Source organism: Camelus bactrianus, chromosome 16 (assembly GCF_048773025.1).
Source record: "Camelus bactrianus isolate YW-2024 breed Bactrian camel chromosome 16, ASM4877302v1, whole genome shotgun sequence".
Taxonomy (NCBI): domain Eukaryota; kingdom Metazoa; phylum Chordata; class Mammalia; order Artiodactyla; family Camelidae; genus Camelus; species Camelus bactrianus.
The window spans coordinates 59,488,784-59,503,957 of NC_133554.1; the positions used below are offsets into that span (position 1 = coordinate 59,488,784).

The 15,174-nt window shown below is 60.9% G+C and overlaps 1 protein-coding gene across 15 annotated transcripts in view; it reads right to left on the reverse strand.

The window, feature by feature from the left end:
• CCDC57 (coiled-coil domain containing 57) overlaps positions 1 to 15,174 on the reverse strand; it is a 73,010-nt gene that overhangs the window by 30,403 nt on the left and 27,433 nt on the right. For 11 of the 15 annotated variants that reach the window (XM_074344016.1, XM_074344014.1, XM_074344027.1 and 8 more), the window contains 6 exons: positions 14,882 to 15,016; positions 12,849 to 13,071; positions 12,176 to 12,328; positions 8,384 to 8,487; positions 5,682 to 5,882; positions 663 to 846 (listed from right to left, as the gene is read on the reverse strand). In XM_074344016.1, coding sequence (XP_074200117.1) covers positions 663 to 846; positions 5,682 to 5,882; positions 8,384 to 8,487; positions 12,176 to 12,328; positions 12,849 to 13,071; positions 14,882 to 15,016 — 1,000 coding nt within the window. The other 4 variants (XM_074344020.1, XM_074344025.1, XR_012499703.1 and 1 more) reach the window with 4 other exon arrangements.

Consider the following 15,174-nt stretch of genomic DNA (forward strand, 5'->3'; position numbering starts at 1 on the left):
AGAGATGTTTTAAAATGTAATGACATCAGATCTGTGGATCTTTGACTTTCCCATGTCTAGCTGTTTTTTAAATTTGGGGGGGCAGGAGATTAGGCCTGTTTATTTGTCTATTTACTGGAGGCACTGGGGATTGAACCCAGGACCTCTTCTTGCACGCTAGACATAGTTCACGGAACAAGTTCATTGGAAGGAAAGCCAGAGGGAGCAGGAGGAAGGTCTGGGCCTCGGGGGTCCGGGAGGTCACCCTGGCAGAGGCAGGGCTTGGCTTGGAGGCCAAGGGCAAAGAACAGCAAAGTTTAGACGCGGCTGGGGAACCGATGGGATTAAGAAAAGAAATGGAGCCCTAAGGGCTGTTGGACACAGGCAGCAGGGGCAGAGGGCACGGCCCGAGCGCCCTGGGGACAGGCCGCCTCTGCAGTCGCCACAGGGACCTGCCGTGTTCCGCTCACACACGCTGCCAGGGGAGTGGGTTCACAGGGCTCTGAGCGGGGCCCCGCCTGGCCGCACTCCTGCGGGCGGCTTCTGCTCCCCCTCCGGCTCTCGGGTGGTCTGGGTCAGGCCCCCACCTCCGCTGGGCACCCCCTTCCCAGGGCACCTCTGGGCGCTCTGTATCCACCGTGCGGGAACCCAGCGGGGCAGGCGGCACTCCGGGTGGGACTCACTGGCGAGGTGGCCAAGCTCTGCGCGGAGCCGGTTCCCCATCTCCAGGAGCTGCTCCTTCTCCTGGCGCAGATGCAGGATTTTCCTGGCTGCCTCCTTGAGTTTCCTCTGCAGTTGAGGCAGGGAAACGGCCTTCGGGGTCTGCGCCCCCTGGTCCTCGGTCCCCGCGGGTCCTGCGTCTCCGCCCTGTGAACAAACCCCCGCGTCAGTCAGTGTCGAACAAGCCCTCATCTGGAAAAGGGGACACGAGTGTGGCGGAGGTGAGGCTGCAGACGGTGGGGCTGCCGCCTGACTGCTGTCCCAGAACTGGCACCACGGGGGACGCCCCTCCAGCACGACAGACAAAAGGGACGAGTGTTTCCCGCTCCAGCAGCGAGACAGAGACCCGCCAGGCATCTGGGGCCTTCTCTCTCACGGGGGTGAGGAAGGCCCTGGAGTCTCCCAGGCCAAGGCCTGTCGCCCTCGGTCACTCCGTGTGCCCTGCTCCAGCGAAGACGAGGAGCCAGTGGGCACCCGTACCTGGCCTCCAGTGGTGCCCTTGGACCGTGGGGGCTACACACGTGATCGGACCCCTTTGCGGGGCCCCGTGGTCACCGGCCACCCGTGTGCTGCCTTCCTGGTGTGGAAGGGGGCTGACAGAGACCCTGCAGGAGGCCTGTGCTGGGACCCCAGCCTCCCTCTCCTCTTCCCGCCCCGGGAACTTCTGGCCTCGCTCACTCAGCGCCCTGCCTTCTCTCGGCCCCGTGTGTCCAGACTCCTGGCTCCACGTCTCCGTCACTGTCCCCAACTGCAGGCCCGCCCAGGGTTCCCACCACCCTGACCCTGACAAAGGTGCAGAGATAAAGCAAAGGAGGCTGAGGGAGGGAGCGGCAGTCTCCTGGGGCCTTAGCTTCTAGGCCTGGGGCTGCCCTGGGCCAACACGGAGGCCTGAGTCCCCTCGCTGGGCAGCACCGTGCGGCCCCATGTCCCACTAGTGCCCCCACTACCCCAGTCTGGACCTGAGGTCCAACCGTGTGGCTCCTACGCAGATGCGAGGTCACACCCTCAGGTGTGAGGGGCCTTTGGAACGGGGTGGGGTGTCGGGGAGAGAGGGAAAAGGAGACCTTGTGCGGCAGCCTCTGGTCTGGGCGGGGGCCCAGGAGAGCCTGGTGTCCAAGGCCCAAGGCCCCGAGGGAAGAAGGTGGCCTACTTAGGCTTGGCCACTCCAACACCTGTGAAAAGCCACACCACGCAGACCCGGCCCGCAAGCTGGTGCCTAACGAGGAACCGGCTCTGCGCCCCTGGAACAGACCAGCACGCCCTGTCCCGGCCCTGCTTCCTGGTGTCCCTTCCAGGGCTGGCAGGCGCCCGTGCCCTCGGGTGGCCTGGGAGCCAAGGTGACAGCATGACGCTGCTTCCCATGTGCCTGACTGCGGCATGAAGGGCGTGGAGGTGACACCGCACGGCGGGGGCTCAGAGAATGTCCTCCGCCCGCAGCCCCGGGCCGGCCGGCTCAGGGGCTCCAGGGAACAGGACGTGAGCTGGGCCGCAGGCCGGCAGGGTCTCGGAGGTGTGGGTTCACATACGGGGCTGCACAAGCCCCGGTGGCTGAGCTGATCCGCCGGGAATGCCTCCCAGCTTCCAGGTGTGTAGCCTGGCTCTGGGGGACTGGCCAGGACACCCTCCAAGGCTGATCCTCTACAGGGACACGCTGTTGGGGTCTCGTGTTATTTTAAGTCAAGAAAGGGCAATACTGAAAACAGAGACTCTGCAAACCTCAGAACACCCAGAGATTTGAAAATCTCAAAAGCAGGCGCCCCCGCCCCCACCCCAGAGTCAGCCCGGACAGAGCCAAGGAGCTGGGACTGTCCAGGACGGCGCTGGGCTGGGGGCTGAGCCCTGGTCTCGACGGCTCAGGTTCTGATCAGCTCAGGTTCTGATCACCATGGCCACACGGGGGCGGGGGCTGCAGGCAGGGGATCCACCTCTCTTCAGCTCAGTTCCTGGCAAGATGAAGCCTATTCTGATGACTCCAGAAGCTCCCCGGCACGGACAAGATGCTCATGATGGCCTGAGACACCCAGGAGCTTCTGAACCGCTGTGTTTAGGGTCTGGGGTCCCACCCTGTCCACCCACCCGCCCTCCCTCCCTCGCCTGCGCTGAGCGCTGGTCCCGCATCTCAGCCAGAGGGAAATGTCTGCAATGCGGAGGAAAAGCTGAAGGGTCCTAATGACGATTCTGTTCCCAGAGGGAGGTGGGGAGGGAGTGGGCTCCAGGGAGAAGAGAGGCGGGAGGCCAGGCCAAGGCTTGGGGAGAGGCAGCAGGTCCCGAGCTTCCAGGCAGAGCCAGCGGGAGGGATTGCCAGCCAATACTGCCCCCCAGTGGTGGGGGAGGCCCGGGGACCCGGCAGCACGGCCGGCAGGAGGGCGGGGCCTGAGTGGGCACTAGGCCGAGGGACACTGGGCCGAGAAACAGGAGGCTGCAGCCGCCTGCCCCCCAGGGTCTCCTGTGGCTGTGGGGAGCTCCTGGGGTCAGCAGGTCCCTGACTTTCTCGGCGGGGGACGGGCCTCGTGGGGCAGGGTCTCAGGCCCGCAGAGCCGCCACGTACCTTCCTCCCCGAGACACTGGAGGGTAAGCTGGAGGCGTCGTGTGCCTTTACACCTGAGCACGTCCACGTGCGCCACCCAAAAGCAAGCACGTCTTCACAGTAACCTGTGACCCAAACCAGAAGCTTCCCAGGGACGTGGTGGTGTGATTTTAAAGCACAGCCCACGGGCACCTGCCCAGCAGTCCAGCAAGCATCCTTCCTGGTGCCCTCAGTCCCCCAGCAGGACGGTCTGTGGGCTTCAGTGTGTCCTGGGTCTGGGCCTGTCTGAAGCTTTGTGCTTAGACTCTGGAGTGAGGCTGTGTCCGTCTGTCCTGCACTGGCAGTGGGAGCGGATTCCTCGGTTGGGGGGGGGGTCCACAGGCTACCCTACTGGAAAGGCACTGTTTCCCTTTTGCGACTAAGAATTTGGGGGTAGAGGTGGGCATAGATCGGGGCAGAGCGTGTGCTGAGCATGCACGAGGTCCTTGGTGCCATCCCCAGCACCTCCATGAAAACAAATGTGCGGGTGCCACCACTCAAACAGCTTGTCCAGCATCCACTGAGGCCTTCCCACTGCCCATCTGCAGCCGACTTGGTCAGTGAGGAAGGGCTTTCTGTCCTCCTTTCCTTCCTTGTCCGCACACTTGCACCGGCGTGACTGATTCCCTGTCTTACTGCACTGTGACCCTGGCTCTGGGACTGATGGGCCTGGAACAGGTCATTGGGAGCCCTCTACCCCTGCAGGCTGGTTCCTGCCTCCTTGTCATGTCTCCATGGTGGGACCAGCCATGTACCCTGGTTACTCTCAGCAGAGCCAGAAGTTCAGGATCCTGCTCCGGGCCCAGGGAGTGCTCACCGCCGGCAGACAGCCCCTCGGGCCCCAGTGGGCAGAGCCGGGTGTGTGAACACCTCCATCTTAACCCCAGCTTTCACTCTGGAGACTCCAACCCCAGCCCACAGGGCATCCTGGCCCTCCTGACCGCCTCGCCCGGTCCTGGAAGCCCGGAGCCCGCACCCTCTGCTCCGGGCACCACACCCGCTGGGCTGTGATGGCTGGGAGCAGGGGTGGGTCTGGGCCAGGTGGAAGGTTTTCTGTGCCTCCAGTTTCTCACCCGGGAGAGACCCACTAAAATCACAGGATGGTGAGACCTGGAAGGGGCGTGGGACCCTGGTAGTCGTGCAGAAACTAAGGCCCCAGAGCTCGCTCTCCCACCCGCCCTGGGACAGCAATGCGGCCTCATGTTGCTTCAGCTCCCAGCCCTGCTGCCCTGGGATTCAACAGCTGGGGTTTAACTTCCTCTCACGTGCACGGTCTCGGCCCTCCGCGGGACCGGTGAGTTACGGGAGGGCCCCGGCGGCACCGGGAGCAGCGGCGGCATCGCTGCTGGCACCTGCTGCCCAGCCGGGCCCGGCGCCCCTGGACTTACCCTGAGTGACAGGGAGGTCTGGGGTCCTGGGAGACAGTACAGAGGGTTTGGTGCCCCCTCCCCAGCGCCTGCCTGCCCCCCGCAGCAGGCACTCATCACAAGTCCACCCCACCACGGCTCGGCTGGCCCCTTCGTGTTCCTTGAGCCAGAAAGGGCTGTAGGCCGCCTCTCCCATCCAAGTCCTCCCAGCCCCTGACAGTAGGTCCTGGAGCCCTGGCGCTCCTGTGTCCCTAAGTATCGCCCTCAAAGCCCGGCCTGTGGGCCGAGAGCCCCTGGGACACACGTGACCCAAGCTGCTTCTGCCTGAGGACCCCCAGCATCTTCCAGATGTCACTTTACTGCCCTGAAACCTTCGGTCATTAGCAGGTCACTGTCTGCAAGCCCAGGTAACACAGGCAACGCGGGTGACCACAGGCGGCTGTCTGTCTCAAGGGGCGGGTCTGGATGCCGGTCTTCACAGCGTTTCCACCCGGTGCACGCCGGGCGGGAAGGTGGCCCGGGTATATGCGCGGCCATGGTGTTCCCTCCAGGGCTTGGGACCCTGGCTCACCCCAGCCACGAGGCTGCCCTGGCACTAGGTGCAGGCCCAGGACAGGAGAGTCCAGGGCACCCACGCCAGGGGGCCGGGCCTCCCCTGCTCCGGGCAGAAGCTCTCGAGGACCTTGGAGCCCACCCACGAGGAGCCTCTGGAAGCGAGAGCCACAGCCTGGCATCCGTCTCAGGGCTTCACAGGCCCTCGAAGTGCACAGTCGAGGACTCTTGTGTCAGAGGAAACAGAAGAGCCCCCTTCACATGTGCAGGCTTCCTGCCTGGCTTTAAATGGAGAGACTTCTGAGACTGGAGGGCAGCGTGTCTGTGCAGGAGCCACCCCGACGCAGAGCCAGGCGGGGAAGACGGAGGGAGAGCGGGGCAGGCCCACCGCCGGCCGACCTGTCCTCAAGACCAGCCCCGCTTGGGACGCAGGGCGCCCACAGGGGAGAACCCCGGCCGGCCGACGGGACGCGGGGCACAGCCGGGAGGGCACCTACCTCTCCCCCAAGGGCCATGGTGTCTGAGGAAGGCGGCTGCTGCCTGCTGGATGCGCCCCCGCCTTCCTTCCAGGCTGACCCGAGATGCTTCTCAAGCTTGGCCACCTGCTTCCGCAGCTGCAAAACCTCTAGGTGCACCTGGTCCAGCTCGTGGGGAAGCTCTCGCTGGATGGTGTCCCTGTCCAGGGGCCCCCGCAGCACCTGGAAGACCGTTTTAGAGTCAGTGTTAGGAAGGAGGACATCGGCTCTGGAGCAGATCTTTGGGGAGGACAGGAAAACCAGAAGAACACAGGCCTGCCAGTCTCCTCTCTGGCTTAATTCCACCACCCGCAGACCCACACCCCCACCACCAAAGCCGCTGTTCTTCTGGCCCCCCTGGGCCAGGCCCCCAGGCAGCTCCACTCACGCCCCCAGAGTGGGCACATGGGGATGTGGGCACCTGCAGCAGCGCCCACACACTGGACCCCAAGGCTGGTCGGGGAGGGTTTGTGCACGGATGGGTCTGGACAGAGGCCTCAAAACCCTCTTCCTGGGCTCCAGTCCCGGGAGGCATGGACAGACGAAGTCCTAAGCCTGTCCCAAGGGAGAGGACAACTGGCAAGCAGACAAAAGGCCGAGGTAGACTGAAGGGGCAGGAGAAGCCTGGCCGGGGGCACGAGCTGGGGGCTGCAGGGCGGCCAGGAGACCCCGACGCAGGGGCCCGGCCAGAGCCCGGCCAGCCCTGCCTGCAGCGCCTCTCCCGATGACGGGGGGAAGGACAGGCAGGGGGACGGGCACACCTCTCCGCACCCTCGACTGGCCCGTTCGATTCTCAGTGAAAGAAATGTGACCTTCCTGCTCCGGGGACTCCTACACAGGACTCGTGGTGAGTGTCTCATTCTTTGTCACAGACACACTGGAAAAGGTGACCATCTGATACACAGACACTGGCAAGTAAGAAACTAACGGCACTTCTAGGCGGACCGTCTTCCTCAGGTAACCTTCATGGGCACCAAGAGAAAATCACAGCTCTCGTTTAACCGTTGACTTCCTGTTTGGCGACGGTGGGGCAGAACTGGGAAAGGCCACAGACCTGAAGACCACCCTCCCCTCGCGTGTGGTGGGTGACGGAGGTCTGCAGCCCCACAGACAGAAGCAGGAAAGGGGGCGCACTCGCCTCCGTCACAGCAGCACAAACGTGCTTCAGCCACGACAGGGCGTCTGACTTCCGCGCGCGGCCTGCTCCCTGCAGGGGATGGAGAGCTCAGAGTGTGGTCTTCACCAGCCAGGAGCTGTGTCACGGAAGACGCAGGGCCTACGGGATGGTGTTTCATGTACTCGTGGACTTAAAAGGACATGTGAAAATTGCCTCACGGGAAACACAGGTGCAAAGGCAGCAGGACGTGTGACCCCGCAGCACCAGCAGTGAGAACTGCGCTTCCAAGGGCTCTATCGAGACTGTGAGGACGAGCCAGGGACCAGGAGAGGAATTCTGCAAAGCGCATGTGCCAAGGGCCTTGTGTCCAGGACATGCCAAGAACTCTGGCAACTGAACAATAAAAAGACAGACAAGCCGGTCAGAAGTGGGCAGAGGACATTCACGGACGTTTCTCCAAAGACGACAGATGAATGGCCAATAAGCACGTGAGAAGATGCTCAACGTCATTTTCCACCAGGAAAATGCAAATCACACCGCGTCAAGGTCCACCTCGGGCCGGCGGGGACAGCTGCGGTCCGGAGGACCCAGGGGCCGGTGCAGGTGAGGACCACTCGCTGGAAGCTCCCCACGCGCAGCTGGGGGTGGAGCGCTGCAGAAACCCTTGGCGGGTCCTCAGAAAGTTAATGACAGAACTACCCTGCAACCTGGCAGCTCCACCCACGTGTGCACCTGGACACCTGCGCAGCCCGTCCATGGCGCCCCAGGGCCCAGCAGTTTGGGGGAATGGCAGCACGGGGTGTCCTCCTTTCTCCAGAGGAACGAGGTTGTGACACGGGCTACACGTGGATGAGCCTCAAGGACCTTTCGCTGGGTGAAGTGAGCCGGTCACAGGCGGATAGATTCTGCGTGACTCCACGTGGAGGCTCCCGGAGGAGCAGGTGTAGAGACAGAACGAGCAGAGGGGCCGGGGCTGGTGGGGGGAGCGGGGCGTCAGCGTTGAGCGTGGACAGGGTTTCTGTGCAAGTGATGAAAAGCTCTGGGAACACAGCGGTGACGCTTACATAGCAGTGACTACACTCGCCATCACTGAACTGTATGTGGGAAAATGGTGACCTTTGTTGTGTATGTTTTAGCACAGTTAAAGAACCCCACTAAAATAAGCACTACTGTGAATTAGCAGCAGCAAGGCGCGGGCTGTGGTGCCAGCTGGAGCCTGTCCCGCTGGCCCGTCTGCACAGGAAGCAGAAGGGCCAGCGTCCACCGAGGGCTCCAGACGGCAGCGGGGACTGCGCTCGGCACTCATGCCGTGGGCTCCCGCATGGCTCGGGCCCAGGGACCCGCCAGGGCAGGCAGAGACCGGGCTCCGAGTGCTCAACCACAGGCACTGCCCCTGTGTCCCCCAGGCTCCCTAACCTCACCGCGTGCCCTCCAGGAACACACAGGAGGGGAAGCGGCTGCCCCTACCGTGACCCCTTCCTGGGAGGGACCCTGAGGCACAGAGAGGTCATGGCCAGGTCCCTCTCTGGTCAGGAGACCCCCAGCTTGAGCATCAGCGTGGCCGTACCTTCTGTTTGAGTCGCGCCACCAGGAAGTTCAAGAGATGTGCCCTGTCTCGAAGCCGCCTGAGCGCCAGCCCCGTGGATGCACCACGGCCCAAAGCAGCTCCTCCTGCAGGAACAGCAGATGAGTCAGACACATCTCCCCGAGCCCAGGGCCTCCCCCACCAACCTCCGCGGAGCTGGGCATCCCGTCACCAGGGTGCAGGCGTGGCCTCTTGGCCCACTGTCCCCCAGACCTCGCGGGCATGGTGGGGTCCCAACAAAGACTGAGAGGTGCTGCCCGTGAAGAGTACTCCCTGCGCTGGGAAAGCGGGACTCTGCAGAGAGAAACCCCAGCCTGCCCAGCTGGTGTCCGGCAGGGGCAAGTCTGCACGACCGCCAGTCACTTGGCTGGCTGGGGTCACAGTGCTTGTGTGGCCCACAGCTCAAAGAAGGAATCACAATGGCCGTCAGAAATTTCGACCTGAATTATCGCAAAAGCATGACTATTAAAACTTAAGGAATGCATCTAAAGCATCCTTTCAAAACTATTTATTATTTATTTAGGCGTAGAAGCTTATTTTAGAAAAGAAGGAAGATAAATGAGCTGAACATTCATGTCAAAAATGAGGGGAAAAAAAGACAACCAGAGTGGAAGGAAGGACAGGACAAAGCCGACACTAAATGCTGTGGAAACGGGAAGCTGTGTGCGGCAGGGCGGACAAGACTGGCGGCGGTTCTTTGCAAAAGTCAGGACCCGGGAGAGGCCGGCCAAGAAACAGGGACGGAGACAGCGCAGCAAACGGAAGGGCTGTTGCTCTAGAGCCCGGAGGCTCTGAAGCCCTGCGGAGAACACACTCCCATAAGCAACTTTACGCCAAGTTTTTGGAAGTTTAAATGAAACAGACAATTTTCTAGCAAAATATAACATCAAAGAATGACACAGAAAGGAAAATCTAGACAGCCCTAAACCTGTGAAAAAGCCCGAACTCAGTTTAAAATCTTCCCACAAGGAGAATTCTCTGCCCAGCTGGTTTCACGATTGAAGTCTGTCCACTGGTTATGGAAAAATTAGCGTTAGGTCTAACACAAGCTTTTCCAGAAAGCAGAGGAAGAGGGGCCTCTCCCAACATGTCTGCGAGGCCAGAACAACCCCGACTCCGAACCCCGACGTGGACACCGCAAGGCAGGGGAGGCGCAGGCCAGCCTCACGCGGGAGCGTGGACGCGCTCGTTCTCAGCGAAGCGCTGGCGGAGGCCCCGCTGAGCTCACTCCGGAGACGCAGGGCTGCTTTCACACCGCAGACCAGTTGAAGCCTCTCGTGTGCCCCACCCGCCCTCCCCTAGGACAGCGGGAGCCCCGGACACCGCACGCTCTGCTCCGGGAGGAGGTTCCGGATGGTGAGGGAAAGCAGGCAGGGAGGCTGGGGGCTCGGGCTTCAGGGGCCGGGCCGCAGGGAGTCCCCCCCCCCCCGGCCCGTCTTCCTGCACAGGCCAAAGACACCACCAAGCTGAGACCAGGAAAAGGGAGCCCCGCAGCTGCCGGTGGGAAAGAAACAGAGCTGCAAAAGGCTCAGCGAGGGCCGGGGCCCCACGACGTGATCCTCAAGACGTCCACGGCAGAATCCAAGCTCCTCAATGGATCAACAGCAAGGAAAACCTCCCCTCGAATGAAGAGACAGCAGCAAGGTGACTGTGGAATTAAAGCTGCCCCAACAGGCAATCTGACACACCCTTAGGGCAAGTGGTAAAAACGGAAGTTTCAGCAAAGGAATGCAAGATACAAAGGGAAAAAATGGAAATTTTAAACCTGAAATGTTGTAAAAATCTCCCTGGATGGGCTCAGTAGGAGAACCTGAAGATACAGACATTCTCCAGCCTGAGAACGGAGAGAACACCGGGACAGACACCGGGGTCCAACGCTCTCGCCGCTCGAGCCCCGAAAGGAAAGAGAGGAGCTGAAAAAATACCTGAAGAAGTGATGCTTGAGAACTTCTCAAATCTGGCCAAAGACAAACACCTTCAGAGTCAACGTCCAAACGGATGAGCCAAGGAACCTATGCCCAGACCGCCATCAGCCGATTCTGAAACCGCAAACTCTCGAGAGCAGCAGAGCTAAGTGACGCTGGACCTGTGGGGACAAGGACTCCAACGGCACGGGCTTCTCAGAAGGAACCATCGCCCGAAGAAAACGGTGCAGTTTAAGTGCTGAGAGCAAAGAACCGTCAACTCATCATTTCACACCAGCGACTGCACCCTTCAGGGGTGAAGGTGAAGAAGTCTCGGATGAACGAAAAACCAAGGGAGTCTGTCACGGCAGCCCTGCTGGAAGGAACTGCTAACCACAGAGCTTCGGACAGAAGGCCATCTGGCAGCCTGGAATCAGGAAAGAGTCGAGGAGAAGGATCCGGGTAAGAGAACGGACCGCACTTTTCCTCTTGAGGTTTAAAATCATGCTAGACAGTCGAAAGCAAAAATGGAAACCCTGCCTGACTTCGCCACGTGCGGAGACGCGGCAGTTGCGGCAATGAGGGCGTGGCGGCCTGCCTGGTGGTGCCCCCACGCTCCCCCTCAAACTGCAACATGCTGACACCGGCTGACTGTGGTAAGTATACTGTGGTCTCTGGAGCAGACACTGTTTGCAAAGCACCCAGGGAGACACACTCAAAACCGCAGATGAATTAAAGTGGACACTCAAGCGCCTGGCAGGAAGCAAAGAGGAAACGGCAGAATAGGCTTACAACGTGGCACCAGCCTCCGGGTGCGGACGGGCCAGGCGCCTCGGCTAGAGGTGTCAGCAAGATGGGTTTAAAAACTGGCCGAACTAGTTGCTGCCTACGAGAAACTCCCTTCGAGTAACTCCCTTGGAGTGTGAGAGGGAGGTGGGTTAAAGGTCAGTGGGGGATGATGACACACAGGCAAACGCCTGTCAGAACAGCGCGGGGTGGGGGGGGCGGGCCCAAGAGGAAGACCTGGGAGGAAGCAGAGCGTCACAAACGCACGTGAAGGTCGGCTCGCCCTGGAAATGCAACGGCTCTAAATGAGCACACGCCTAACGGCAAAGCTTCCAAACACACAGAGCAGAGCCCAACAGAGTTGTGAGAGAGAGCAGAGGTCTGTGCTACAACAGGAGCTGAGAGGGATGTCCTTAATCTGACTGATTTTAAAAAAGTTAGTATTAAATCTAACAGTGAAATGTTGAACGTTTCAACATCGGGAAGCAAGCCAGCTGTGATCAGTGTCTCGCTGGAGATTCCACCAGGGGAAGTAACACCAGAGAGAGAAGTAGGAGACACCAGCGTCGGGGCGGAGGGGGCTTCCAGAACTTAGGACAAGACGACGAGGTAGCTGGACGCCCCGCCCGCCTGCCTCTCCCTCCTGGACAGTCAAGCCCACAAACCACAGAGGGGCCCCGGGCTGCATCCGGGGACCCTGGGGGGCCACGCAGCCTGGCGTGGCCATTGGCGTTCGGGGGGCCTGGCACAGAAGGTGGGGCCCCTGGGTGGCAGAAAGGCCTCCACGGGGGGGCTGCGTGCACCTAGGAACTGGAAGCGGAAGGAGTTGGGAGCCAGGCTTCGGCTGTTGGAGGAGGAAACAAAGAGCGAGGAGAAAGGAGACCAGAACGGGCCCTGTGATGCTGGCCTGGCCATGGAGCAAGTGACTGACCAGCAAGCTTGTTGTAAAGTAAGGCCTTTGGCGACGGGTCCCACCATTTACGTGGGGACAGGGCGAGGGGTCGGGACGGGGGGCTTAGGGGGACCGGGCCCTGGCTGCCGGCCCTGGGGCAGCGGCACAGCACGTCGAGACAAGAACTCTCACCGGTGGGGTCTGCGGGGGCCGGGACACTGGGCTGGAGGCCAGCACAGGGCACAGACGTCCTCGAAGGGTCTGTTACGTCCTCCAGTTGTGCTTCCAGTGTTTCGAATTTATGCTTTAGATTCTGCATTTCTGCTTCAAGGGCCAGAATGTAACCTTCCAAAAAAACCAGTAAACACAGGGCGCATGTGTTTACACCCTCGCCCTTCACCCTCAACCTGCGCCCTCCCCGCCCGCCCCTCAGGCCGCCCTGCTGCCCCCAGACAGAGCGCAGGGTCCAGAGTCGTGCTGGCCGAGCTCCCCAGGGAGGCCCAAGCACGAGCAGGGGGCGCCTCCTGCCCCCCAGTCCCTCGGGACACAGCAGCTGTGTCCCGAGCGCAGCCGTCCTAGCAGGTGCTGTGCCCCCTCGCTGCTCCTCGGGGGCCCGCTGTGACCAGCACGGGTGCCCCCTGAGGACCGCCCGGTGCCCCCGACCCCCATCGCTGTTCCTTCCACTTATCGGTAAAAAGTCTTGCATATTAACACCTGACTTCAGACCCCTTCCCTGGGAGGAAAGGCAGCCGTCAGACGTTGCAGGAATTTATTACAGGGGATGTTCTTGGCAAAACACCACACGAAGCCTGTTTTCGACCCCGAGGAGCCTGGCCCTCACCCTCCCTGTCCCCCTTCTGCTCACCGGGAATGGGGGCGTCAGCTGCTGCCTGTGGGCCAGGCGGGTTTGCTCCTGTGGTCTCCCCTCCTAACCGGGCAGAAGGAAGAACCTGATCACTTAGAGCTTCCATTTCTTTCCTCATCTGTGCAATAGCGTTCCGCAAGCTTCTGTTCTGCTCCTGTAGTCGCTGGATCTCACTAGATGGAAGACTTGCACTTGTGTCTTCTTCACAATGCCTTGGAAACATCTGTCAAATACAAGAGGAAAAAGAAAGAAAAGGAAAGAGAAAGAAAGCGCAAAGTTACAACCAAGGACCAATGGTTCCCCGTGCGTCTGAGGCCGGCTGTGTCTTCCCGCCCCTCCGCCCCTGCCCGCCTTCTGTCCTCGACGTGGGGCAGGTTGACAGAAGTACGAGAAAACTCTTTTTATTCTAGGTTTTGTAAAGACAAGACCACTGCTTTTCAAAACAACTTCTATTGGGGTTTTGGGGGCCCTTCCTTTTCGGTCAAGAAGCCATTATTCATCCACTAGGGGGGCTATCATAAAAAGACACGGCCAGGTGTGGGCGAGGGGGAGGGGGAAACGTGGCCTTGCGCACCGTAGACAGTAAAGGTTGCAGCTGCCCGGGGTGTGGGTGGTAAAGTGAGACGTGGTGCGGCTGTTGCAGAAGGCGGCCCCGGTCCCCACACGGTCCACAGAGCCAAGAGCGCCAGCAGGTCCTCGACCAGGGGCAGACCTCAGAGAGCCGATGCCTGTGCACGTGTTCAGAGCAGCCAAAACGTGGGAACGCTTGGGCGCCCGCCAACATGCAAACAATCAGTAAACCGTGACACAAAGGAGTGTTCTTCAGCCAGGGAGAGGAAGGGTGCTATGACACACGCCACGCGTCCGGTACAGGCGAGGGCTTCAAGGCAGCTCCCGTAAATATGCTCAAGGACTTAAAGAGAAACATGAACGTAAAAAGAAGAGAAATGGAAGACAAAAAAAAAAGAATCGGGGGAGGGTCTAGCTCAAGTGGGAGAATGTGTGCTCAGCAGGCACGAGGTCCTGGGTTCAATCCCCAGCACCTCCTCTAAAAATAAAGAAACCTAATTGTCTGCGCCTCCCCAGAAACAAAACCAAAAAATCAAACCAAACAGAAATAAAGAACCAAAAAGCATCTTCAGGGATGAAAAACACATTATCTGTGAGAAAATTCCCTGCACAGGATGGGACTGAGAGCAGATCAGACAACACAGGAGAAAAGGCGGGAGGAGGCGGGTCCGCAGAGCAGCGTGAAGGAGCCCAGGAGGACTGGGGCAGCACAGCCCTCGAGACCCGGGCACCGAGGGGACAGAAAAGCACCAGAAACTCATCGGCAAAAAAAGTGTCAAACCTGATGAAAACCTAGGTCCAAGAAGGCGACAAACCTGAAGCAAGATGGACACAAAGAAAATCACCCCAAAGGGTCTATCGCAGCCACGCTGCTGGAAAACCAGGACAAAGGAAAACCTCCCACGTGCTACGTCACGAGCAGAGGACAAGCCGAGAGCCTGGCCATTTCTCACCATGAGCCCTGGAAGGTGCTGGAACCGTGCGACCCTGTCGCCGCGGGTCCCGCCCAAGCAAGCAGCCCTTGGAAGAGACGCAGGACAGACTCCTGCCCTGGAGCGCGAGGGAGCCGCGGACGGGGACCTGCCCCCGGCTGCAGAGGCGCAGGGACCAGATGAGCACTGTGAACCCACGGCCTGCAGATGCCGCCCGCCCAGAACCAGCCTGGGGTCAGGGACAGCGCTGGGAGACAGCTCTCGCTATGACGCACGTTAACTGCCGGCCCCAAGTAGCACGTGTACTCGGGGTTGAGGCTTCAGAGGCTCAAGGCATCAAGCAGACGGAGCACAGAGTCACCCTGACTGGCTGAGGCGCAGACTCGCCCTCGCTGTGCCGGGTCCCAAGGGGCCGCAGAGACCTGCCTCCAGCGCTGGCTCTCCTTGGGCCGACTCCCATGGCTGCCACCCAGAGCGGGTTCAGAGAGCCCTCCTCCTGGGGGGGGGGGCTCGGAGGAGAGGGGCCCTCACCTGCGCCTCCTCCTTGGGGTGGAACCTGTGTGCCCTCAGCGCCTGCACTGCCTGGTCTCTCTCTCGGGTCACGGCCTTCAGTGCTGCCTCCTGCTCACGCAGCACCAGCTCTGTCTCCTGGAGCTTGGCTGCCTCCTGGGAAAAAGGTCGACTCAGTCCATCTGGGGCACGGGAGGGTTACGAGGGAGCGGTGCCAGCCTTCAGGGTCCCGGCCAGGGTCCCCACCCTCCTGGGAAGCAGACAGCAGACATGCAGGCGAGGCACCCCGGAGACACGCGGCCCTCGGAGCCGGC